Source organism: Narcine bancroftii, chromosome 13 (assembly GCF_036971445.1).
Source record: "Narcine bancroftii isolate sNarBan1 chromosome 13, sNarBan1.hap1, whole genome shotgun sequence".
Lineage (NCBI taxonomy): Eukaryota > Metazoa > Chordata > Chondrichthyes > Torpediniformes > Narcinidae > Narcine > Narcine bancroftii.
Window position 1 is genome coordinate 16,489,922 of NC_091481.1, and position 27,136 is coordinate 16,517,057.

General features: G+C 38.3%; 1 protein-coding gene across 14 annotated transcripts in view; it reads right to left on the bottom strand.

Annotated features, from left to right (window-relative positions):
* magi2a (membrane associated guanylate kinase, WW and PDZ domain containing 2a) overlaps nt 1-27,136 on the bottom strand; it is a 251,791-nt gene that overhangs the window by 34,830 nt on the left and 189,825 nt on the right. For 10 of the 14 annotated variants that reach the window (XM_069909254.1, XM_069909258.1, XM_069909256.1 and 7 more), the window contains 8 exons: nt 24,704-24,761; nt 24,149-24,270; nt 23,690-23,815; nt 23,121-23,303; nt 17,017-17,649; nt 5,595-5,626; nt 1,531-1,720; nt 1,203-1,244 (listed from right to left, as the gene is read on the bottom strand). In XM_069909254.1, the coding sequence (XP_069765355.1) occupies nt 1,203-1,244; nt 1,531-1,720; nt 5,595-5,626; nt 17,017-17,649; nt 23,121-23,303; nt 23,690-23,815; nt 24,149-24,270; nt 24,704-24,761 (1,386 nt within the window). The remainder of the gene's footprint in view (nt 1-1,202; nt 1,245-1,530; nt 1,721-5,594; nt 5,627-17,016; nt 17,650-23,120; nt 23,304-23,689; nt 23,816-24,148; nt 24,271-24,703; nt 24,762-27,136) is intronic. The other 4 variants (XM_069909257.1, XM_069909265.1, XM_069909255.1 and 1 more) reach the window with 3 other exon arrangements.

The window sequence follows — 27,136 nt, forward strand, 5'->3', positions numbered from 1 at the left end:
AGCTGTGTAAACACGTTAAGTTCAAAATTTAGTTGGCATAATAAAATGAAAATAGCAGAGAGTACTTAGGCTCTGCGGAGGGTGATCACATACACTATTCTGATGAATGCACTTACCTACGTTGCCTCACCCATATGCTGCGGCTATTTCATACAAAACTAAATTATGTGTTCCAACTTCTAAAAACTGCCATTGCACTTTGCAGACATAAAAGGCAGCATGGTGGCATAGCAGTTAACGCAATGTCTTTACAGTGCCAGCGATCGTACCGGACCGAGGTTATCCACGTGTATACGTGGGTTTTCTCCGGGGATGTAGGTTAATGGGCTATAAATTGGGCAGCTCGGACTCATGGGCTGAGATGGCTTGTTACTTTGCTGTATGTCTAAAAAAATAATGTGACTCATGATTATTGTTACTTACAGAATGAGATTTGATTTGAGCCTACTGACTGGATCAGCAAGTATAAATGTAAATATATAGGCCAGTTTATTGATGCCAAGTTCAGACAATACCCATACAGGTTTATGGGATGTTTCATAGAGCTGTTTAGTACATAAATGTTCCAAGTAAAGTGATCTGGTGAGTCCTGACATTTGCAGATTAATCAATATTCAGCATTACAATCTTCTAAATTCTAGAATCAATGACGTTTGGCATCTTCATTTATTTCAAACAAAATTGCATAGGTCTGTGATAATCTGTGAAGTATTGCAAGAAATTCAGTGTGCTGTGGAGTGTTCCCAACAGTGAAACTTTGTCTACTGTGGCAGACCTTAAGCCCAAGGAAAAGGTTTTGGCTGTCTCACTAAATAACAATTGTGAACTGGCAAAATTCCCACACATTTCGTTTCTGTTTGAAGGTGGTGTCTGCCAGCCATTGGATTTGTGTTTCTACTCTAATGTGCGCATAGGCAGCAATTTTTACTGCCGCATTGTGGAAAACTCAAGCTTTTCATCAAACGGGAATGAAATCTAAGCCAATGAACCAAATGATTAGATAAAGCTTCGCTGTTTCTAGCTGCTGTTATTTACAATGCTTCAGACCTGTCCTTGTTAGAATAAAGGACAAAAAAAGGAAAGTAAATGATTGTGCAGAAATAGTTTGGCTGCAACCAAGACGACTGATTAGACAAACACAATATACAAACGAATGGGGAACTAGATATAAGCCACAGAATGATGAATGTTGAAGTACTTGCCAGAAGAATCAGCCTGATATGCAGTCCTTGGCGGCATTTGCTCTGTACAGGAAAATGTGGAATTAAACAAGACTATATATTCATTTAGAGATATTTCATGTTGCCAATATTTACTCAAGATTCATAAGTTTTAACCAAAAGCCTATTTAGAAATAGTTCAAGAAAATGATTAAATACTGTATATCAAGGTTATGGTTGTAAGAGAATTATTCCACACTCCATTCAAACTGAGATTACGAAATCTATACATGGGGCTGATGGAAAAACTCTGATTTTACTGAGAGGCCATCATTCACCTTATATGGAAAAAAATAAAGATTTTACTTACGCCTACTCTCATAGATAGCTCTTGATTTCTCATATACTTCATATGGATCAGGTTTCCTTTGATCAAATCCATCAGAAGAATCGGGGAAAGAAGCCACATGTACATTTTGTTGGAAGGGAAGAGCCTGTGGTAGGGGTTGTGCTGGGAAGTTTACCCGAGGGCTGCCTTGATTCTCCCATCTATCTAATGTCTGAAACACACCAACAAGCAAAGTGTTAAAAAAGCACAACTTGTATTTTCAATACTTTTTGCCTATTTTCACTCAGTGGATATAAATTTGTGATGACACATTGTTTGATGGTGCCAAGCTCCACTCACACCTTGTTCAAGTGCTATCACTTCTGTCACAACATTGAATGGATAATTGTCCAACAAGCCTTTGCATTTCATTCAAGTAACTTTCCTTCATACTTCATCTTATCCTGTCAACGTAGCTTCCTAACTACACCAATTAGATGAATGTCAGAAGGGAGAAAAAGAGAATGGCAAAGAGAGCAAATAGAAGAGTACAAAAATATTCCATACGCATGTCTAAAAGGAAATGGAGAGATTGAGATAAATGAGAGACCAAAAAATGATATTTTAGTCACAGAGGCAAGGGATATGGTTGAGATACCTTACACTATAATACCTTAGATTAGTCTTCATTAAGGAAGAAAATGTTGATGGAGACTCAGCAAAAAAAAATGCAATTTGGATGTGTTAAGAACAGAATTAAGAAAGGAGGTACGAGAAAAACTAGTCGGCTTCCAGATGGGATGCATTCGAGATTCTCGACATGCATAACTAATGATAATTTTTACTGACTGGGTTTATCGATATCTTTATGTTTAAGGTGAATTTTTTTTTTAAGGCACCCCTAAACAAAAGAAAACCTCAACTGGATTCTTCCCAGACTTCTTTAAAGTAGCTAAAGTCAACAGGGAACAACGTGAAAAGAAGACTTCAAGATTTTTCAGTAACCAGCAGGGTGACACTCAATCTGATTTCCTCCTTTTATTTTCTGTGGGAATGACTTTGAACTTTTCAGAGCAGCTCCATGTGACAGTTGAACAATGCATTAGGATTAATAAATTGGATCTACTCCTTAGTGTAATGCTTTGAACCTTGTAATTGAATTAATCAGCAGAATTGACTTTGACTGAACGGAACAATTTGAAACTTTCTTATTTTTGATATAAACGCAATTTTATTTGATTCGTACCAAGGCCACTTGGCCTGACACTTAATTGACCTTGATACAGTCCAAAATGGAAAAAGAAAATGCAGGTAATCATGGACCTCATTGCACTTTCTACATCAATCATTATTCAGTACCACTTACAATTAGTAGGAAATACAAATATTCCTTCTAATTAAATAACTCTGAGTATATTTTCTCTTTACTATTCAATATAACCAATTATATTAAACAACAAATTAAAATTTTAATCTAGCAAGTGGCACAGCAATACATTTTTAGCAAAATACCTAGAATTAAATCAATTAATACAAAGTTAATAATCTAATGAAAACTTATTCACTGTACACCCATTTGTAAATCATTTTACAAAAAGATTTCAGTATTGTAAAAATCCAGAGGCAATGCAATTCCAAAAATGAAACTTAGTTACAATTTATATGTCATGACAAGATTTGTGCGTTGACTGACAGAAGTTGTTTTCACATGGTGGTAATACTGTATTAAGATTTTGCATGTTTGCACCTCATTAGTCAGCATTGACTTAAATCATGCAATCTTGGGTTCATTGTGACAATGAAGCTGCCATTTTATTCAGTAGCATTGCCTGGGTGGGAGAGGATGTCTGGAAATGAGTGTTTGCCAGTTCAAGTGTATGTGTGGGGGGTGTACAGAATCAGAATTTATTGGCATGAACATGTCTCATTACATTCATTGTTTTGCTGCGCCATTCTTGTGTATTGCAGATGTGAAATCGCTATAATTACATTTCCATAAATATGATATTAAAAATAAATTGGTGCAATTGCGGAGGAGCTAGTGGAGTTGTTCAAGTGAACCGGTACGGACTTGAAGGGCCGACATGGCCTGTTTCCGTGCTGTAAACGGTTATATGGTTAAGTGCCTCTTCCCTAACTTTTCTCTCTTAAAAGGCTGCAATAATTTCTTGGCTAATATTTTGGTGCAATGTTCCCATATTTACACAGTTAAAAGAAACAAAGGTTACTTACTGCTATTAATAAAACTACTTTCAAAATGTTAATTAACGTGCATCTGGGTTAAAACACTTGTTTTCCAGTGATATTGCTGGCACTCAAATATCCATCAGTTCTTGGCTATCACCTGCTCTTTGTGTCTTTTGGTAAACCATTTGAATTCCAACGAGTCGGGGAGCCTTGTTATTATTACAAGATAATTCCTAAACATGGAGAGTAACTGGAGATAAAGGCAGGAGAGAAAAGGAGGGGAATAGGATGGAGAACTTGCACTGTAAATTAACTCATTTGCAGATAGATGCAAATTTGTAACAAAATGGCCACTTCATTCAGTTATGAACAAAAAGTTTCTGCCTCTCGGTTCTGCAAGAAAAAAGTAGAATTGTAGATAATGTTTTTAAAAGGCACTGGGAATAAGGGACCTTCTATTAGATGCAGACTGAATGAATACTTTGCATATGTCTTTACTTGCACAAAAGAGCTGCCAAAGCTGCCTGTAGAGAAATTGGATGGGATTATAAAGGGACGACAAGAAGGCTGGTCATTTCTCAAATGCTAGGGCAGGTGAGTACAAGTGACGACAGATGAATTATTATCTTTCGGAGTGAAAATCCAGGAGAAAATTAGCTGGCATTTAGAAAAAAATGGGCTAATAAATGGATGTCAGCACAAATTTGTTAAAGGCAATTGCATCTCATAATCCTGATTGAATTTTTAATGAAGTGAAATCAACGCCTGATAAAGTCGTTGTGTACGTGCACTTAGCAAAATTTTTCTAAATTAACTGCAGTTGAATCTAAGTCTTCATGAGTTTATTGGACTTTCTAAAGTACCACGTTCTCTGTTGGGCTATAGATTTAAAAGTACAAAAAAAAAGCATGTTTTTTTCCTCTCTGTGCAATGTACTAAAATTTATATGAGGGATTTGTCAAATTTCTAGGAAATGGTGCTGCAGTCTCAGTTTTTTTATGTTTTGTTTAAATGACTTGTCAGAAAATAGACAGTGAGAAAAATATAATGAGGCAACAAAATAATATAGATACGTTAAGTGAGTGGGCAAAGATCGGGCAAATGGAGTATTATACAGGTCAACACATCACAAGCAAAGCCCTCCCCTCTATTGAGTACATCTACAGAGAATGCTGGTGTCAGAGGGTAGCAGCAATCATCAAAGACCCACCCCACCCAACACACTCGCTGTTCTTGCTGCTGCCATCAGTAAAGAGGTATAGGTGCCACACGACCTACGTCATTGTCAGTCTTCTTTACCCATAATTGCTGGAACCGCTCTGGCGCTGGCAGAGTAGTTCCAGTGGTGTGGGGGATTATGGGTAACAAAGACAGTCATTGAGCCATTGCTGTGAACCAGAGCGGCATGACGTGGCAACATCACCCCTTTTTTTTTGGGTTAGTTTTCGTGCCTGAGTAGGGTTTTAATTATTTGGGCACCCAGCATAACTGCTCGGCAACACTGCACCTTGCTGCCATCAGGAGTTAGATGGGGGTAGTTAGGTTGTGGGGGGGGGGGGGGAGCATGAATTTCTCCCAGGAGTGGGGGGGGGGGTGGGGCGAGACGGCGGTGGGGGTATTTTGGAGAACTTTAAACAGAAAGGGAACAGCCCCTGTGGGGCTGCCTGTGAGTGTGTGACATGTCACTCACCCCATCATCGCAAGGACGGGACCCCCCCCCTTTTAAATCGCTGGGTTATCGATTTTTCATGTAAATTAGACAGCAGTTTAAAAGGAATGGCAGGCACTGACTACCCAATAATCTCACCCGGGCCCTAGGAGAGGTACCCGGGTGCTGCAGTTTGAAAAAGGCCTATTGAGAACTGGATCAATTGGGAGGCAAGATCAGTGAGTTAACTGGAACCAGAAGTAACACTTACCTGCTTCGAACTTTTCCAGGGTGAAAATAAGCCTACAGAAGAACAAAAAAAAAGAGAAAAAAATAATATTGAGGTTAAATGGATTTCTGCCATGAATATATTGTGGCTCAGACAAATATACAGACGTACAACTCGGTAACAGGTCCTTCCAACCCACGCAGCCCAATTACGTCTAAATGGCCTACAATTCTGGTACGTGTTGGAGTGTGGGAGGAAATCGGAGCACCCGGAGGAAACTCCTTACAGAGTACTGGATTCGAATCCGGTCGCTGGTGCTTTTACAATGTTGCACCAAACGCTTCGCTAACTGTCCTACCCAACAGTAACGTTAACATTAAATTCTCAATAATCTGATTGATATAAGTAAGTGTATTAATCTAATATGTGGTTAAGGTGGTACAAAACCATCCCAGAATTTCTAGGAGCTTTACAATGGTTCAGATATTGCACCGTGCCCCACGCGCATTGCAAAGGTCCCAGGAAAAAGATTGCAAGTTTATTATCCTGATTTTTTATTCTGTGACAGAAGTTGCTGAAGTTTTGCTGCATCCATAAGTGTGATCACAGAAACTAATTGAATAACAAGAACATCTGATCCACCAGGGTGACTTTGAACTTATGATGGTGAAAATAACTGGCTTTGCTTTTATTTTTTTTAATTTTTGCCTACTCTTTAATGGATATATTGGTATATTTGATATCACAGCATACTTGTTATATTAATTACTTAATCAATTACCTGTCCCCATATATCTTGAATGTTTTGTTGAAAAACAGAAAAAATGTATTAGCTATTTTTCAGATGTCTGAAACCTTCAGGCATGTTTGGTTAAAATGTTACTGTATTATGTTTTCTTTTGCCTTACAGTCAGAGAAAATTCTTTCAATAAGCCATTGGAATATAAGGAACAAAAAATATTTTTTTACCTGGACATAAGCTTCAAACTTTTAAAGAAGAAGAAGGAATTCAACACGGCGAAAACAATCTTATGGAAGAAGGGGTATATTAAGACATCCAGCAGTACTCAAAGTATTTATTCCTGGGGAACAGAATAGACTGTTCTCGGACCCAAAGAAAGCCCAAGAATTTGCTGAACATTTGCAGGCTAAGTTGAAATAGATTACGGCAGCGAACACAACATTCTCATAACGGCAGTTATAGTTGCATGGTGGAACTGACTTACAAATAACTATCATCAGGTATTACAAGATGAAAGGGTACGTGACCAGCCGAGAACTACCAGGAGCTTACACCTTTGGTATGCCCCATGAATAACAGTATAACTTGAGCAATCATTTCCTCGGAGTTTTAAAATGCACAATGGACCATTCCTAATGTACAAGAAGCACTGAATAGATGATACATCTGAATTACTTCTTGGGATCCCCACCATTTGAGAAGCAGGTTTTCAGCTAATTCAATTCACTTCACATGACATCCAGAAGTGAGTGAGAGCACTGGTATACAGACAATATCCCAGCTGTAATACTGAAGAGTTGAGCTTCAGAATGAGTTCTTCCTGTAACCAAGCAGTTCAAAAAGAGTTACAGTACTGATATCTAACCAATAATGTGGAAAAATCTCCACAGATGTCCTACTCATAATTCGGGCAAATTCAAAGCAATATTCATCTCTGGGATTAAAGTAGCAGGTTACATTTATACTATGAATGTGCCAGGCAATGACCATCTCAACAGGAGAGTGTTTCCCCTTACGCCTGACATTTATTGGCATTACCATCAGCATGCCCCAATTTCCTGGAGATTCTCGATTTCAAATTCAACAGAGCCACGTAAATATCCCGCAACAAATGCAGATCAGAGGCTGTGATTCCGACCATAAATGACCCAACATATGAACCCCAAATTCTTTCTACTATCTACAAGCCACTCTTTACTTGGTTGGAGAAATGCAGCCAAAACAACTTGACTAGACTGGCACTCTATCAACTATCCTATATTTCCCTCCACCACAGATGTACAGTTGTTGCCAAATGCTTACTTTAAATTTTTTAATTTAAAAAAAATGTTAGACATACAGCACAGTAAAAGTTCCTTTCGGCCCACAACCCTGTGCTGCCCCAATTGACTGTCAATCCCCTGTACCTTTTCAAACAGTGGGAGAAAACCTTGCCAAAGGTTAGTCAGACAGCATCTCCAAAACCAGGAATCCTTAAAACAAAGAACCAAGAAGCGCACGATAGCAGGTGGATGAGACTATCACAACCTACAAAGTTCTCCTCCAATTCACATACTATTCTACTTGAAATAGATCATCAGTCATTCATCACTGCTGTGTTTAAATCCTGGAACTGTATTCTTAATTACGCCATGAAAGTATTTTCATCAGAACTACACTACAATCACAAGGGCAAGGAGGTACAGGCAATGAATGCTAGCCTTCATTCCAAAAAAAAATAAATTAAAACAAAGACAAATACAAATTAATCACATTCTATTTTCAGGGGGAAACTCAGCCATCAGTATAATTAAAATTTTCAGGAAAGAAATTAAGTAGCTAATGAAAACTTTTGTGTCCAATTGAGTTCTAATGGAGTTAAAATGATTCCATTGTGTAGTTATTTTAACTTTTGTATGTTGTTTCTCAATACTGATACATGATCTAATACTTGGACAGTGAAAGAAATTACATTCACTTAACATCACTTTGACTGAGAGGGATCATATTGGTGGCTAATCTTAGTCACCAAGCAAAAACTAAGCAGTTACATTTTCCTTTACTTGATGCAGGGAAATAAATAATTTGAAAATAAATTTCTTTACAAAATTTAAAAATTTCCCCATTTACTTCTTAACCCAAGCAGTTCCAGACCCCTGCTACTTAGTTAATATTTCAGTATTTAGTGAGCTTAAAATGAGTGCCATTATTTGATGAACACGCCAGTCCTTCCTTTTGTCTCTTCAGAATCGACTAAAGTGTTTTACAAAACAGCCTGATGAAATCAGAGAGGCTGCGGGATACAAGTGCAAGGCTGAATGTATTATGAAATAATCACTGTACATTGATACATGGAAAATAAATGATGCCTTCATGTCAAAGCAGCAAGTCCACATAGAATAAAATCTGTTTAAAAGAGACAGTGGGAGCTATTAGCAACTGCAAAGACAAATGAAATTCTACGAATAGCTTCTTCATGACATTGCATAAATGAGATACTCTTTTCGTGATGTGGATACACACAGTCATGCTGCAAATTTCTCGCATATTTTATTTGGTTTCAGGAGGATTTTTGACAAATTCTCATAAGGAACTGGCCCATAAATTTGGAAATCAAGGAAGAAAAAAAAATTCAGAAAGATCTGAATCAACAAAGAATATTTTTAAAAATAAAACTGCTAAAAATCTGAAATACAGAAAAAACACTCAGCAAGGCACTAAGTTCCGGCAAAGAGTTCTGCATCTAAAATGTAAACAGTTTCTCCTAACACAGATGCTGCCTGATCTTAATGATTGTTTTCAGTTATTTCTGCTTTTATTAAAGCAAAATTCATTTTACCTGGGACCGAGTTCATTTGGAAGGAGACAAGTAGTGGGGTGCTATAAATATTTACAGTATACATAAATTAATTTTAAGCAAAATGGAAAATGTCAGGTTTCTAGTGACACTAAATAGGCAATGGTGATGCCATTACCTTAAACCAGTGATTCTCAACCTTTTTCTTTCCATTCACATACCACTTTAACTATTCTCTCTGCCATAGGTGCTATGTGATTAGTAAAGGATTGTTTAAGGTGGCATGTGAATGGAAAGAAAAAGTTTGAAAATCATTGTTTTAATCGTACTTAATTGACTCATTATGTGCACAGTTTCATAACTCCAAAGGAAATGAGCCAATGACATTTTTTTTCTCAAAACAATTGGGTCTAGAGCAGTGATTTTCAACCTTCTCTTCCCACTCACATTCCACCTTAAGCAATCTCTTACTAATCACAGAGCACCTATGGCATAGGGATTACTTAAAGTGGTATGTGAGTGGAAAGAAAAAGGTTGAGAAGCACTGCCTTAAAGTTAGACAGATAAATATCAGAAATTTTTTTGTTATGCAAAATGGCAAATTGATGAAATTAGGAAGAAGACCACGAATGGAAATGAAAAGAACTCTCATTATTCCACTGTTCAAATATGAAAACAACTATAGTTAACAATATTCAGTATTCATCAAACTCAAGGACACTGCAATTTAGTTCAGAGATGAAATACTACTGCTGCAGAGAATGAATATTTTAATACTGAAGTAACAAAATGACTTTGGAAGTCAATTAAGCATTAAAAATGAATAGGAACAAAAATACAGGCATACCTTATATAACACAATTTCAAAAAGCATGGAATTTTGATATAACGCGGTTTGAAATTTATGATCCGCAGTTTTAAAAGTTTTATTGTTGTTGCTAATTAAACCATCTCATAATACTTTGCAAGACTAGTTTAAAATATTTGAAATATAGACACTGAGCTGTGGAATAGAGAGAGTTAAAAGTTATTGCTGTACCCGCTGTGATCGGGCTCCCTGCAATATCCTGCAGCATGCTGCCTTACACTGATGGGAATCTGAATTTTTTTGTTTCCACTCTGACGTGGCAGACCAGCGAGTTTCCAACTACTGAAACAACAGCAGTTTGTATGGAGGGGGATCCCTGGAATTTGCTGCAGAATAGAGAGAGTTAAGTGGCTGTGTTGAAAGTTATTGCTGAATCCACTGAGATCGGGTTCCCTGCGATGGTACCGATCTAACTTTGGCAGAAATCTCATTTGAGAAATTTGACACAAATCTACATGAGACAAATATTTTCTTAAATAAACAATGTTCACTTATATATATCCTTTTCATAGGATTGGAACATATTACATTAAAGTATATTGTAATAATGCTTTGAACTGTGTGGATTTTCATAGCACTGAACTTGCTTGGAACGTATGAACCATGTTATACAGGGTATGCCTGTATGCTATTGAACTAATGGGGAAATGAAGTCTTATTATCCCTAAAAATCTTACTGGGCTGTCAAATCTCTCAACAATTTTCTTTTTTTACAACCACATAAATTAAAGCAACTTGAAATTCCCCTGAGGCCAATTTATTTAAAAATCTGTGCAAAAATATACAGTACCCTTCACTATGTTTGGGTCGAAGACACTTATTTCCTTCATTTACCTCTGTGCTCAGTTTTAAATTTGTAATCAAACAATTAACATGTGGTTAATGTGCACATTCCAGATTTAATTCAAAGTTATTTGTAAACATTCTGGTTTGACCATGTAGAAATTACAGCACTTTTTATATCCCCTTTCAAGGCACCGTAACGTTTGGGGCATTTGGCTTCTCAGGTGTTTGTGAGTACTCCGATATGTTGAGTTGCTTCATTAGTGAGAAAGTTAGGCTTACTTCCAGGTTTTTGATCACCTTTGGAGTCTGCAGTTGCCATTTTATAATGAGGACCAGAGTTGTGTCAATGAGAGTCAAAAATGGTTTTTAGACTGCAGGTATGTAATGGCACAATCAAGGAATTTTGCTGCTGTGTGCGCAGGAATTTCGAGTCAGTTCTTGCACCGCGATTTATCCTTACAACCTTTTGGAGGAAGCCTGAAGTGTAAACCGTACCAGAAAAATTTGTTGATGGTCATCCACTCTGCCGCACGTCCAACCCCGGGGACTGTTGCACTCAGGTACTTGCAGTCTAAAAATGCGCCCAGCGTGAATGAACACACAGGGAGTAATTATGATAATTTTTTCCATAATTTTCCTGACATTGCAGTCTAAAAACCATAAAATAAGTCATTATGAGGCTGAAGAACAACAAAACAGAAAAAGACATCACCCAAGCCTTATGATTATCAAAATCAACATTGTTAAGAAGAAGGAACATACTGGAAAGCTCAGTAATCACAAAGAGACTGGTAGGCCAAGGAAGGCCTCCACTGCTGGGCCAAGGAAGGCCTCCACTGCTGGGCCAAGGAAGGCCTCCACTGCTGATGACAGAAGAATTCTCTTCATAATGATGAAAAATCCCCAAACCCCTGTCTGTCAGATCAGAAACACTCTTCAGGAGGAAGGTGTGGATGAGTCAATGAACTCTGTCCGCAGAAATCTTCAAGCAGAGAAATACAGAGGCCACATTGCAAGATGCAAGCCACAGAAAAAGAATGATCAAATTACTGTTTGCCAAGAAGTCTTTAAAAGAACCTGCAGACTTGTGGAAAAAGATCTTGTGGACAGACGAGACTCAAGAATAGCCTGTATCAAAGTGATGGCAAGAGCAAAGAGTACAGGCATAAAGGAACTGCCCAAGATCCAAAGTGTACCACCTCATCGGTCAAACATGGTGGCCTGGGCACATATGGCTGTCACAGTACTGGTGCACCTATCTTCAATGAGGATGTAACTGCTGATGGCAGTAGAAAAGTGAATTCTGAGGTGTATAGAAATATCTGCTCAAGTTTGAGCAAACGCCTCCAAATTCATCAAATGATTCTTCATCCTACAGCACGACAATAATCCCAAACATAAAGTAACAAAGGAGTTTTTCAAAGCTAAAAACTGGAAAATTCTTGAATGGTCAAGCCACTCACTCAATCTTAATCCAATTGAGCATGCCTTCCATATACCGAAGAGAAAACATAAGGGCAGGAGCTGAAGATGGCAGCAGTAGAGGCCTGGCAGAGCATTCCTAGAGAAGGCATTCACCACAAAGATATCTCTTACTACTCGCCATCTGTAATCGCTGCTGCTCTCAAACTCTACCACCATATATTCATCCAGATTTGCTTCCACAGCCACATTGCCTTCCTTGCTACTTGCCTCCACCGCCATCTTGTGCCTCGTGATTCCAAGCCTCCCAGTTTTGACCCCGCAAGGATCTCAGGTACCTATATGGCATTGACTACTGCTCTCTCCTGCTTTCCTGATGACACCCTGGTAATGGCACAGTCCGGGACCCCAAACAGGCCTTTCAAGTGAAGCAACACTTCACTTGTGCCTACGCACCTGGTGCCCCCTTTGTGGCCTTCTCTACATCAGAGATACTGGGCACAGACTGGGTGATCGCATCGCTGAGCACCTTCGCACTGTCCGCACCAATGACAGGGACCTCCAGTGGCAAATCATTTCAGTTCTGCGTCTCACTCCCATACTCATATGTCTATTCGTGGCCTCAAAAACACCCGTAAATTGGAGGAACAGCACCTGATTTTCTGTCTGGGTACTGTCTAGCCAGATTAACATTGACTTTTCTGGTTTCTACTAACCTGCTCTCCCTTCCCCCCTCCTCCACCTTTTCCTCAGCTCTCCACCCCCTTCCCTCGCTATTCACTCAGCCATCTCTCCTCCCCTTGGTTGCTGCTGTGCCCTCCCTCCCTTCTCCACCTATTACCTCCTGCCTTTGCCACCATGCTCCTCCCCTTAGCTTTTTATTCAGATGCCTGCCAACATTATTCCATACCTTGATGAAGGGCTCAAGCCCAAAACGTCAGTTAAATACTTTTTTCTTTGCTATATAAAGGACACCTTTTGATCTGCTGAGTTTCTTCAGCGTTGTGTTTTTACTCAGCACCTGTGTATATCTATGAATCACAGACCAAGCAGTCATTGCAATGTAAGGGATATGCTTCAAAGTATTAAACATGACCATTTTAATATACTAACCATTGCTACATCGCAAATATTATGGTGCCCTGAAATGAGGGGATTATTTATAAAAAGTCCTGTAATTTCTACATGGTCAAACCAAAATGTATACAAATAACCTTGAATAAAATCTGGAATGTGCATTTTAATCATGTGAATTGTTTGATTACAAATTTAAAACTGTGGAGCACAGGGACAATAAAGGAAAAAAAAGTGCTGTCCAAAATATTATGGAGGGCATTCTACGTAGAAATGTATTTAGATCATGTTTGTGCAATAGCTGTGATGCTTGTGAAAATCCTTTCACAGGAAAATAAATAAAATCGTTGTTCTAGGAAAGCTTGCATCAAACTCAGGAGTATAATTGCTGAAATCTAGGAAAGACGATTGACAACAATATGATGAAATATGCAGATGGTTATACAAATGGTTAAAACAATGATCGGAACCAGGTTTTCTGTTGCATTTGTCACTTTGGTTTATCATTGGATTCTACATGGAGTCCAACATCTCATTCCCCCCCCTCCCCTGCTGAGGAACAGGCAACCTGCATAGAACCAGTTGAGGAGAGGAGGATCCTATCCAGGGTGAACACACAAAGCAGCAGGACCAGATGACTTACCTGGTCAGGGGCTGAGGGACTGTGCAGTCCAGCTGACTGAGGTCCTAACTCACATCTCCAATAACTCACTCTAGCAGTCTGTTGTTCCTGCAGGTTTCAAGGCAGCCTCCATCATCCCAGTACCCAAGAGAGCAACACTAGCTGGACTAAATAACTACCATCCAGTGGTACTGTCCTCCATGAATATGAAGTGTCTTGAGTAATGGGTAATGGAGCCCATCAAAGCACAGCTACCAGTGACAATGGACCCTTTCCAATTTAGCTAATGGCCAAACTGATCCACAGATGATGCAACAACCCTGACCCTCCACCTGGTCCTGTCCAACCCAGTGAACAATGCCTCTTAAGCCAGACTGTTGTACATTGACTTCAGCTTGACAGTCAACACAATCACACCTCAGGGGCTGGTAGACAAACTGTCCTCACTGGGACTCAGTACCCCAATTTGGATCCTGGACTTCTTGATTGAAAGACCACTGTCTCTCCAGATTGGCAGCAAAACCCCAACTCCCATCACACTCAGCCTCAGGGCTACATCTTCAGCCCACTACTGTTCACGCTGCTAATTGTGACAGTACTGTCAGGTTCAGCTCCATCAAAATCATCAATGATGAAACTGATCTCACAGAGAGGAGACTGATTGGCTTGTACAGTGCTGTGGCAACAGCCTGAGTCTCAGCGTGGATAAGACAAAAGGGGATAATTGTGGATTTCAGGACGATGAAGGACCACTTCCCATTATATAGCAATGCCTCCATTATAGAGAGAGTGGGGAGCACAAAGTTCCTTGGCATCCATTTAAAGGTCATCCTATCCTGGACCTACAACACGTCATTAGTCAGGAAGGTACAAAAGCACCTACACTTCCAGCCTGCAGTATCCTTGAGACACTATCTTCAAGGAAGAGGTACAGCAGCATAAATATCAGGACAATCAGGCTGGGAAACAGCTTCTTCCCACATGCGGTGAGACTGTTGGAACAATACTAGAAACCGGTTTTTGGATCTTGATGTCATTTGTGTGTACTGTGTGTCAGATGATAATGGACTTGGACTTGGATAGCTGGGCCTGGTGTATAGGGATAATGATCCAATGGCAGCTAGAGCTTGTTAAATAATTTGGTTTTTGCTGAAGTTTAACTGCTTAATGCAGAAACATTGCAGTGTACAATATATTTTCTTGCCCATTAAAGATGTCTGCACTATTAAAAGAGCAGATTATTTTGCATTACTGCAAATGTGAATAGTTATCTATCCTTTTAAATGTATATATTTTTCCCCCTCTCATGGTACATTGTGCTTTCTTTTTATAATATTTTTATATATATTTAAATGTGCATATATAATACATCTATGGAATGCACAATAAAAATGATAAGTTATATTGGTCACCAAATTATAAAGGCATATAAGACACATCTATAATGTATAAAACATAGACACATTTTATAATTTTAACACAGAGTTGGTTGTCTCTAAACCCTATCCCCTTACCATCCATAACATCTAATAATTTTAACACAGATAGTTGTATTTCTAAACCCCATCCCCTTACCATCCATCACATCTAATAATTTTAACACAGATAGTTGTATTTCTAAACCCCATCCCCTTACCATCCATAACATCTAATAATTTTAACACAGATAGTTGTATTTCTAAACCCCATCCCCTTACCATCCATCACATCTAATAATTTTAACACAGATAGTTGTATTTCTAAACCCCATCCCCTTACCATCCATAACATCTAATAATTTTAACACGGATAGATGTGTCTCGAAACCCCATCCCCTTACCATCATTGCATGGCTAGAGAAAGAAAAATATAATTCATTCCTGGAGTTAAATAATAAAGTACTAAAGTTTAGGATTTCTGTTATGTCTTAAGGTTGTGGAAGAGATTCAAGAACAGTCTCCACCAACATTTGAAATCTTATATTTGAGTTACTAATCGAATAACAAATCCTTTCTAGGTTTAAATGGGACATAACACCCCTTAACCATTGAGCATGGGTAGATGGGGCAGCATACTTTCATCTAAACAATATCACACGCCTGACTAAGAGAGCAGCAAAAGAAAGAACTCGACATTTGATTGGAGTTAAAAGAACCTCATCCTCTCCAGTTGTGCTGAACAGAGTGACCAAAGGATTTGGCTTTAGATTGTACACTGTGCTAAATTAATTTATACTTATTTGTTGTTAGTGTGTTTAACTCAGCTGTGTGGCAGCAGCAAGCAAGAATTTCATGGCACTTGTACATTGTACTCATCTATATGATAATAAACTCTCGTCATTATCAGAGAGTAGATTAAAGCAAGGAACATGGATGATATAATTTTTCACTTATAATTTTAGAATAGGATTCACAATTATCTAAGTTTTGAAGGAATGACTCCATGCACAAAATTAATCTTTCAAAGCTACAGAGATGGTTCAGCAAAAATTATAATTGGCCTGATTACTTAAATTCGACTCTACTCGAGTGCATCTAAGCTCACTTTTTCAGACATTGTCAGAGAGTAATTGGTGGCTGAATGTCACAACTTTGATTGAACAATAATGATTTTGCTGGGTGTTATACTGTTCAGTAACTTCCACACTTAACTGCCCAAATTCACTCCAAGTTCAGGGATTGCTGCCCAATGTATTACTGGATTTCACCACTGTTATTTCTATAAAGCCCAAACTAGTAGATTTTTTTTTTCAGATTGACATTATATAGAAAAAATATTTTATTTAATTTAAATCACTGATATCACAAATAAACCAGATTAAATTAAACTCAACATGATATAAATAAAATAGCAAATATTGGAAATACTTAGCAGGTAAGGTATCATCTGTAGAGAAGAAACAAAATGAACATTTCCGGTCATTAAGCTTGTAGATCTGATGAAATGCTGTTAACCTGAAGCAATAATTCACTTCCCCTCTCCAAAGATATTTCAAACTCCTCAGTTCTGCTAGTATTCTCCTTTTTTATTTAATATTCCCAGCATTTATGGTATTTTTCTCAGAATAATCAATTTTACTATTCAAGGAATAGCATTTAGTTGAGCTTTTAAATAATGAGCTACTTAAAAAGGTTCCTAAGGATTGTTGTCAATTTTATTTTTAATGATCACTTAAATTTGAAAAGTTGGACTTACCACTTCTTTGGATGACTAAAGTTGTTTCCACGCCAACTGAACATTCCTTTAGAATCTCCACAACCTGAGCATGGCCAAAACTCTGCACATTCTGCTGATTAATCTCCACAATTAGATCACCTTCATTAAGGCCGCCACATCCTTGAATGTCTAGGATTTGCTTTACTCGCTGTCCTGTAGGACTGTCTGCAATGGTGAAGCCAAAACCTTGTGCTCCTTTCACAATAGCGACTGTCATAAATTCAGATTGAGTAGCACCTGATGATGCCATTGAAATGGTATCCTCTTGAACTGCTGGTAAAGTTCCTTCCATATGGCCATCGGTGGGTATTGGATTAAAAGAATGTAGATGTCGGTCAGAGATATCTGGTGCTGACCGAGAAGTCCGGGAACCAAACTCCACATACGTGTCAGAATTATTACGTCCATTTATTTGGACTGGTTGTCGGTCTCCTCTTGCTATTGGAGGCACCATACTGTTGTGTGGGTCATCAGGATCAAAGGGCAAAAGGTAACCACGGCACAGTACAAGATTGACACATTGGCCAATTGGGACAGATTGGAAAATTTTGACTACTTCAGCATGAGTATGTCCAAGGACACAAACATCATTTATATGGACAATCACATCACCTAGGATAGAAAGAAATGGGAAAATAATGCAAAGGCTTTGTACAATACATTGAGTTAAAAAGTGCTTTCATTTCAATTGTTGTACAGGTTGTATCTCTTTAATCCAGTGGCGTTCGGGCCTGGCCATTGCCGGACCACAGAAAATGTTGGAAAACAGAAATTGACCCCTAAGGGAACCCCCTATGTAAGCATATCAAAGGTAGAACAAATTTAAAACAGGAAATAATAGTGGGTGACATGGTTAGTATAGCAGTTACCGTAATGCCTTTACAGCGGCAGCAATCAGGGCGAGGGTCTTGCAAAGCAGGATGGTATTACAGGAAAAATACTAGCACGGATAGAAGATTGGTTGACCAGCAGGAGGAAGAGTTGGAATAAAAGGGGCCCTTTCTGGTTGGCTGCCGATGACCAGCGGTGTTCCGCAGGGCTCAGTGCTGGGGCTTCTTCTTCTTTTTCAAGTTGCACGTCAATGATTTGGATGATGGATTAGTTGGCTTTGTGGCCAAGTTTGCAGATGATACAAAGATCAGAGGAGGGGCAGGTAGTGTTGAGGAAGCACTGCGTTTGCAGAAAGTCAGGCTCGGAAATTGGACAAGGAAATGACAGTTGGAGTACAGTGTAGAGAAGTATGATCAAGTACTTTAGAGGAAGGAATAAAGGTGCAAACTATTTTCTAAGCGGGCAACGAGTTCAGAAGTCAGAGGCGGAGAGGGACTTGGGAGCTCTCGTGCAAGACTCTCTCAAGGTCAACTTGCAGGTCGAGTCAGTGGTAAGGAAGGCAAATGGAATGCTAATATTCATTCTGAGAAGGATAGAATATAAAAGCAGCAATGTGACGTTGAGGCTTTACACGGCATTGTCAGACCACACTTGGAAGTATTGTAAGTAGTTTTGGGCTAAGGAAGGCTTTGGGGAGGTTTACAAGGAGCATTTGAAGGCTCAGGGATCGCTGGTGTTTAGAAGAATGAGAGATGATCTCATTGAAACTTATCGAATACTAAGGACCTGGATAGAGTGGGGGAGTGCGGGACTAGATGGCATAATCTGAGAATACAAAAATCTCCTTTAGAACAAAGATGAGGAGGAATTTATTACCCAGATGTGGGTGAATTTGTGGAATTCATTGACATGGATGGCTTTGGAGGCCATGTCTTTGGGGATATTGTGGAGGTAGATGTATTTTTGATCAAGTAGGGAATCAAAAGTTATGGGGAGAAAGCAGGAGAATGGGGTTGAAAAGGATAGTAAATTAGCCAAGATGGATGGCTGGGCAAACTCAATGGCTGAATGGCACAATTCTGCTCCTATGTCTTATAGTTCCACTGCGTAATTTACAAGTTGGATAATCATGGGAATAAACTTGTTTACTTTATAACAGCTATCACTGCAAAATAAGTATTTTAAATTCTATCAATGAATTTGTTTAACAGGTTTATTGAGGCAAAAAAGAAAATTCTTTTGAGAAGTTTACTGTGCTCATAACTGGGGCATAATATACAGCCTATTGACAATAAAATAATTCCAATATATATTGATACATTTCTGTAGCCAATTTGCAAAATTCAAAGTGGATACTACAATATTGGGATAAATAATGTGCTTTGCAGTCATATGGGATCACATTACATTCAATATTTAAAAATAAAACGATAGCTATTTGTGATTACTTGCTGGTGATTATGACAAAAACAAAGCAGATATAAATTTGTTTCAATGCAGAATTGTGTAATCATGTAACTTGTTTCCCTGTAAATGTTTCCAGATCCATTCCAATTTGAATAGAAAGAGATGTGTTTTTTAATAATTAAGCTTGCCTCATTGCAGATCAGCTGCAATAAAAATTCACCAAGGCAATGTTATTTTTAAAACAGTATTTTTATTAATAATACCTTAATTAAATCTAAACCACCCCCAACTATGCACAAATAAATGTGTGTGTGTGTGTGTGTGTGTGTGTGTGTGTGTGTGTGTGTGTGTGTGTGTGTGCGCGCACACACGCGCACTAGTTTCCCAAACCATTAAGTTTAGGCACAATTCTGGAAAGTCCATTCAAAGTTCAGTCTTAGAAATCCTGTACTGAAACCCAGAACCTTTAAACTAATGTTCAGAAGCAATTATCAAGTAGGTGAGACACTGAGTGATCAGACTGCTTAAAGCTCATGAATCCTTGTCGAGTTGCTTCCAGAGAAATGTTATTTCTTACAAATGATTTTCATAACCCTCCCCTTCCTTGCATAGAGGGAACAAAATATGTGACTTCCACAATGCTTTTAAAAATCCAGGCAAGATTCAGACGAAATGACATCGCAAAGGTCACGATCCAATGAAGCCATTCTCCTACTTCTTTTACCCAGATATGGGTCAATGAAAGTTACCATTACAATAGTTACAGTGGTTCACTGTTTTCCTTGACAAAGAGAAACAACAGAAGTGTTCATTTCACACAAAGTCACTACATTTCTGTCTCTTGCAGATCTCTGGTTGCCTATTAATCAATCTTGCTGCTTCAAATGTCTCAATCACATGATTTGCTTGATCAATACTCAATGCTCCCTCTTCAAGTGTCTCAAACACATGAGCCAAAATCATATGACCTGTAAATGTCCCATCTGGTTTTTCTTGAATAAACAATCATTGTCTTTTTGTTTTTCCAAAGTATTAACTTTGTTTATGGGTTGTACTGGATGGTGCCAGGCTTTCTGGAAAATGTCATGAACTCTTGTGAGTGTTTTGCACCCTGAACAACCTCCCTGAGTAACACTCATTAAAAAAAAACAGAAGCTCGCAACAAGCTGAATAAACCAGGATTAGAGTGAATGATTTGAACATGGCAGGAAAGATTATTACCAGGTTTGTTTTTCAATACTGTCAATTTTGGTGCAGCAATAAATCCCGTGGCTAATTAAAAGTCATATCTAGCCATACTTAGGCACGAATATGTAACCTCAGGAGATGTTAATTTTTATAAAATGGTGACTCCTTTTGTATAAATTAAAAGTGAAGTCTTTTTCTTTGAGGACCTGCTGTAATGAATGATTATACACTCACTCTCCAATAGCTCTGCTATCGAACAGAAGCCCGTTGGGTTTTGATGCAAATCTGTTGTTCAGTCAAATTTTTACTACAAGCATACTTATCTTTATGGGCTGTGTTAATGGTAGGAATTCAGAGGCTGAAATGAGATTCTTTGTGTCTAATTTAATTAAATTTAATTCCTGTGTGTCAACGTCTCTAAGGATCTGTCCTGGAGCCTCCATGTTGATGCAATCACAAAGAAGGCTCACCAGCAGCTCTACTTTGTGAGGTGTCTGAGGAGATTCGGTGTGTCACAGAAGACTCTTGTCAACCTCTACAGCTGTACGGTGGAGAGCATTCTGGTGGGTTGCATCACTGCCTGGTCTGGAGGCGCCAACTCTCAGGACAAGAATAAATTCCAGAGGGCTGTAAACTCAGCCTGCGACATTACAGGCACCAGACTTCACTCCTTTGAGGCCATCTACAAGAGGCGGTGTCTTAAAAAAAGCAGCCTCTATCCTCAAAAACCCCAACTACCCAGGCCACACCCTCTCCACTCTGCTACCATCGGGGAAAAGGCGCAGGAGCCTCAGGATGAGCACCTCAGCAGCACAAGGACAGCTTCTTCCCTGCTGCCGTTAGATTCCTGAATAACCAATGAACCTAAGACACTGCCTGACTTTTCGTGCACAATTATTGTTAATATTGTTTAATTTTTTTTATTGTAATGTTGTACGATGGATATAATATGAATGTTTGCACTGGGATGTTGCTGGAAAACACTGAATTTCATGACAATGAATCCTGATTCTGACTCAATACATTCATTCAGATAAGGATTTGAATACAATTTCAATACTTCAGTTCTGATTTTGTCACCACTATGAATCTTGTTCCTTGAAATGGGTGAAGAAGTTGGTTTATTCTCTAGTGCTTTTTAATGTAGGTTTACACAGGATGTACAGTCCATTTGATCTGAGCATGTCCACTAGCATTTATTCTCAGTGTGTACCTCCTCTTGTCTTTTCTCATCCAAATCTCTGTTCCCTTCTTCCTCACCAGTATCCCCAATTTTATAAAATGTTTCAGTAAGGTTGACTGCAATGATTCCGTGTGATAGCAAGTTCCACATTCAATGTCAATGCGAGTTTATAGTCTTACACACAATGCAACATACAGATGCACCAAACTTCTTTTTTCTGTGCCTCTCATCACTCTTTGGGGGAGAAAATCTTTTAAATTCCCATTTGGATTTCTCAGTAACCTCCTTAAATGAATGGCCTTTAACTGTGCTCTTCACCGAAAAAAAAATTCTTCTCATACATGCACAATCTATCAAAGATTTTCATAATTAAAAAAAAATCCCCATTAATTCTCTCCTCATTCTTTTGCCAAAAATTCAATGTGTTTATGCTTTCTTGTTGTGTTTCCAGAAGCATCCTTGGAGATTTTGTCTGCTTCGAGGGCCTTTTGCTGATATGTGCGAAGGTAATAATGCTCCCTCGTATTTGGCAATTCTATTACTATCGGACATTTCACTGTAATGATCTACACAGAATATAGTGTTTGTTAACAGCTGCGGGCTGCCCATAACTTATTCAAATTATGTAGCAAATGTCTACATTTTTGCTCCATGGGCCATGTTTATTTTGCTGTAGTTCTATTAAAGTGTTGTCTTGTTATCTCTCCCAATATTATTTTCTTTCCAAGATCTTTCTCAGCAAACATTGGGAACCCTTCAGTTCTGTTTTATAAGGCATGTCTGTGTTGGCAGGTTGGTATTTTGTGTCATAATCCCCAAAGGAATATTTGGTCTTAGATGTCTGAGTATAGGCTCAGCATACGTCAGCTGGAGTCATGTCAAACAATGCAGTCGCTGCTGGAGTCAATTCAAATTCTGTAAATTTAATAGTTGTTTGAAGGAACTTGTTGCACTTGGAGAATATGCAAATATTCTTCCTGGGAAGATGACTCATGAGAATTGCTGCATTGTCCAAGCAATACTGAGTGCAGTTCACAGGGAGTTTCTGATAAAGCAAATCATTGTTATGCTCTCTATATCTAACATTCACAGAGCCTCAACCAATCTAAAAGATCAATCCAATTGGTTTTCTCCAGAAGCTATTTTTATCAAATCTCAGGGCTTCATTTCCCCAAATGGTTGACGGTCTACTTTTTCCAGCAAGTATATAATTTCTTTTAGAAAATAATTAACTGTTTCCTTTTATGAAAGTTGCATGTTTCTATTGAAAGATGTGTTGTACATAATGTATATCTGAAAGGCAAATGGAAATTTGCCAGTAAGTGACCAAATGGGGTTTTGTCACAGACCACCTACGTCTATAATAGGCTAACTCGGATGTAACCGGTTTGCTCATTTAACTTGGATGGCTAATCATTTTTCTTAACATCAAATGTTCGCCTTTCCAGTGAAAATTTTTTTCTAACTCACTCACCCATTTCCATTTTGCTATCCACTGCAGCCGGTCCTTCTGGTATCACACTTTTCACTTGAAGAAACTCATCAGGTTCGTCGCCACCAATAATGGTGAATCCAAATCCCATGCTGCTCTTTCTCAGTGAAGTTGTAAGAAATGCTCCCTTCAGCTGTGAAACATCTCGAGTGAAGAGAGGCTTTTCTATTATTGATTAATAGAAACAAAAACAAACACATTATTTAAAAAAAACCTTTATTACACTTGTGACATCACAGTGTGCTAAAGGCTCTGAGAGTGTGTGGTTTTTGTTTTTAACCCTTTTTAAAAAAAAAACAAATCTAAAAAAAATTTACAATTAGATTATAACTTTTATAATAATTGATACAAAAATTTCCTGATTTAATTTCCCTTCTTCCTTGATTGCTATTTGAATGATCAGGAAAAGGTTAAAAACAATGACTGTAAGCAGGTAACAGGAAACCACGTTTCACTTCCAGTGCCCTAATGAGCTGTGATGTTGAAATCCCCACTACAAATGTCTGCTTTACAACAGTGCAGCTTGACTATGAAGTTGCACTTTGACATACCATACAGCCTGTACATTCCAGTACTGTCACTCCGATACTGAGACAGGTCATTCGTACTGTGCGATCGCTGAGGCAGAGAGCCTGGGCAGGTATGTTTGGGTCTAGGTAATGTTGATGATGAGCCTTCTACAGTTATAAAGGAGAAAAACCCTCATTCTTAGGCCTTGATCTTATGAATAATGATTATACTCTATAAAAATATTGATACTTCCATGTTACTTAATACAAAAGAACATCAGTAATTCCAATAAGTCCTAGTTTGTAGCTATAGCTTCATTTCTGCTATGGCTGACGCTTTAATAATACTATGTTTGCTTTATGCATTAGTCCTGAAATACTAAAAAGTGTCTAAATGTTAATAAAGGTATATTAACAATAATATACTTTAACATGCAAGAAAGGAAACAATAATAAAACTTACAACACTCTAAATTCTTTCCATTTACATAACAATATTACCTCGGAAACCTGGAGCTGGGATAAGGTAGGGCACAAGGTCCTGCTGCACTGGATGTTGTTGTTGCAACCTCTTCTTTGCCTCGAGCACAGGATTTTCAAACTGGGTTTTCCGATTTATGTGACTAAAGCATCATATGGGAAAAAAATAGCAAGAGCAGAAGAAATATTGAAATAAGAGTAATCAAGAATAGAAAGTATGCAAGAAGAAAAAAAAAATCGAAGGGACAGTGAGAGGTGACAAAAAACAAAGGCACACTTATTACATTGTATTCAAATCATAAATATGCCAATAAGTATGTACATCAGATAGCCTTGGCTCAAAAGAAGCACAAGTTGTTCATTTTGCAGAGTTCATAATTTTGTAATAAATATTCACATGAAAAAAATTTCAAAACGAAACACCACAATTCACTTACATGAAAAAAATCGAAAGTATATTGAGAAGCTGAACACTGAATGAAATTGTATCACGGTTAATAACTGCCAAACACAATGCAATGTGAAAAATTCATAATTAGATATTTAAAAAAAAAACTACGTATTCAGCAAACTTACTCGACGTAATAGGTGCCGTATATTGGATCATCTATTTTCTCCCAGCCATAAGGTAGTTCTGAAATAACAGAAAGATAACTGCTGATAAGTGTGTGTACTGACAGAAAACATTGAGTTATATGTATCCTTTTCCGTCACTTTTCTAAAGATCCAGTCAACAGATTTAAAATAAAAATTCAGAATACAAGATGAAGTGTCAAGGTTCCTAATGGAGGACTTAATCTGGTTTGGGAATAGATCAGTCAGCAATGCTGAATAAATAGCAAGTTTTGATTTAATAACTTATAGATCACAGAAGGAATGAAAAACCAAAGGAATTTAAGCATTTTGCAAACTTAAGATCTTGAGGAATTAGAATAGAAAAAAATATTGGATAGTATTTAATAATTATAAATTATTATATAATGAAATGTTCATTTTGGGAAGTTAAACCAGGACAGTAAATAGTAGAGCCCTGGGGGAGTGTTGCAGAAAGGAGAGATATAGGAGTAAAGGTACACAATTCCCCAAAATTGGTGACGCAGGTGGACAGGGTGATAATGAAGGCTTTTGGCACACTTGGCCTTCAGTGATCAGGTCAATGAGTATAGGAGTTAAATTGTCATGTTAGAGTTGTGCATGATATCGATAAGGTCACACTTGGAGTACCATATGCAGTTCTGATTTTATAAATTTTTACTCACTATCCCTTCCTGTCAAGGTGTTTTTATTATTTTCCACACTGTTCTCTCAAATTTTAATTTACCATGTCTTTGTAACTTTGATGCCTTACCTTGTTACTTGGTATAAAAATTCTTTCTATTTCTTATCTGTCTTACTTCATTATTGTTCAGGAATAATCCCTACTTCACCCACTACTGATGTCATTGCCCATCGAATCCATTTCTATCATTCAGATTTTGTGCCATACATTCATTTCTTTAGTCCAACAGAACTAAAGCACAAAATTCTGGGTTCCAACAATTGTTTTGTGATCTTTTCATTGCCTTTCTCAATCATTATTTACTGGACTATGGTCCAGCAAGTAGTTAAATTCTTCAATCCACTGGCCCAGCTTCAATCCTGACCTCAGGTGCTATCTGGGTGGAATTTGAATATTCTGTGATTGTGAGAATTTTCTGTGGGTTCTTTGGTTCCCTCTTGCATCCAAAAGACATACAGATTATTAGATTAAATGGCCAATATAAGTGGCCTGACCCCTCATGTTCAATTGAATGGTAGAATTAAATGGGATGTGTAGGATTAGCGAAAATGGGTGCTTGATAGTTGGTGTGGCCAGTGGGCTGAGGGTCTGGTTCCACAGTTAATGGCCTTTCAGCACAAATTCCTTAAGAGTTAAACCCAATACTTTTTCTTGACAAACTAGAATATGGATTTTTTTCAGCAGATCCCACTAGATAACAATTAGGAATGGGAACTCTTCCCAGACCTCTTTCTACTTTTGCACAGCTTGACAAAAGTGGAGTGGGATTGGGGCCAACTATTTAAACAGGTGAGAAGGGATGGTTTACTTTTGTCATAATTTCACTGGACCTCAGGAGCATGTTTTCCTAGAGCCATTCTGGAATTGCGGTATCAGGTTTAGTGATTCAAAGAGGGAATTCTGAGGACAGATACAAATTTAGGAGGCCACAAATTTAACAGAGAAAAGCGAGGACAGGTTTGGGAATTCGTACATCAGGGAGAAAACTATTAACAGCGTGATCTAATTTGGGAAATGTTAAAAGGTTTAGTGAACCTTGAAGGAACTGAAGTTAGATCTCACATACAGCACCATCTCAGAACTTGACAGTGTATTTAAGAATTTGGAGCTGGGGAACAGATGTTTTGCTTTGAGGGACTAAAAAGGTCTCTAAACTCCTAAAAGTTTGCAAACGCTTTGCATATAATTAATGATGAGAAAGCAAGAGACATGCAATTTGCTATAGAGAAAAGAAGCCAGGAATATTCTTTGCAACACACGACAGTTCCACAATAGTGGGCAGTTTTGGGAGATGACTGCTGAAGACATTTGTGCTTTAAATAAGCCCACAAAATTTAGGAGCACATTTAAGCCGTTCATCCCATTGAGTCTGCTCAGCCATTTCCATCCCATTTTCCTGACTTCTCTCCATAACCTTTGATGCCAAGAACCTATCCACCTCCGCTTTAAATATACTCAGTGACTTGGCCTCCACAGTTTTCTGTGGGAGATTCGCTACCCTCTGGCAGAAGAAGTTTCCCCTCAATTCCATTCTAAAGGGACATCCATTTATTTTGAGTGCCCTCTGGACTTTGCCTCTACTGGAAACTGTTCACTATCCAGCCCTTTCAATAAGCTTTGATGGGGTCCCTCCTCATCCTTCTAAACTCCAACGAGTACAGGACCAGAGCCTCTCATCTCCAGGATTATTTTCATTAACTTCCTCTGTTTGCTCTCAAATACCAGCACAT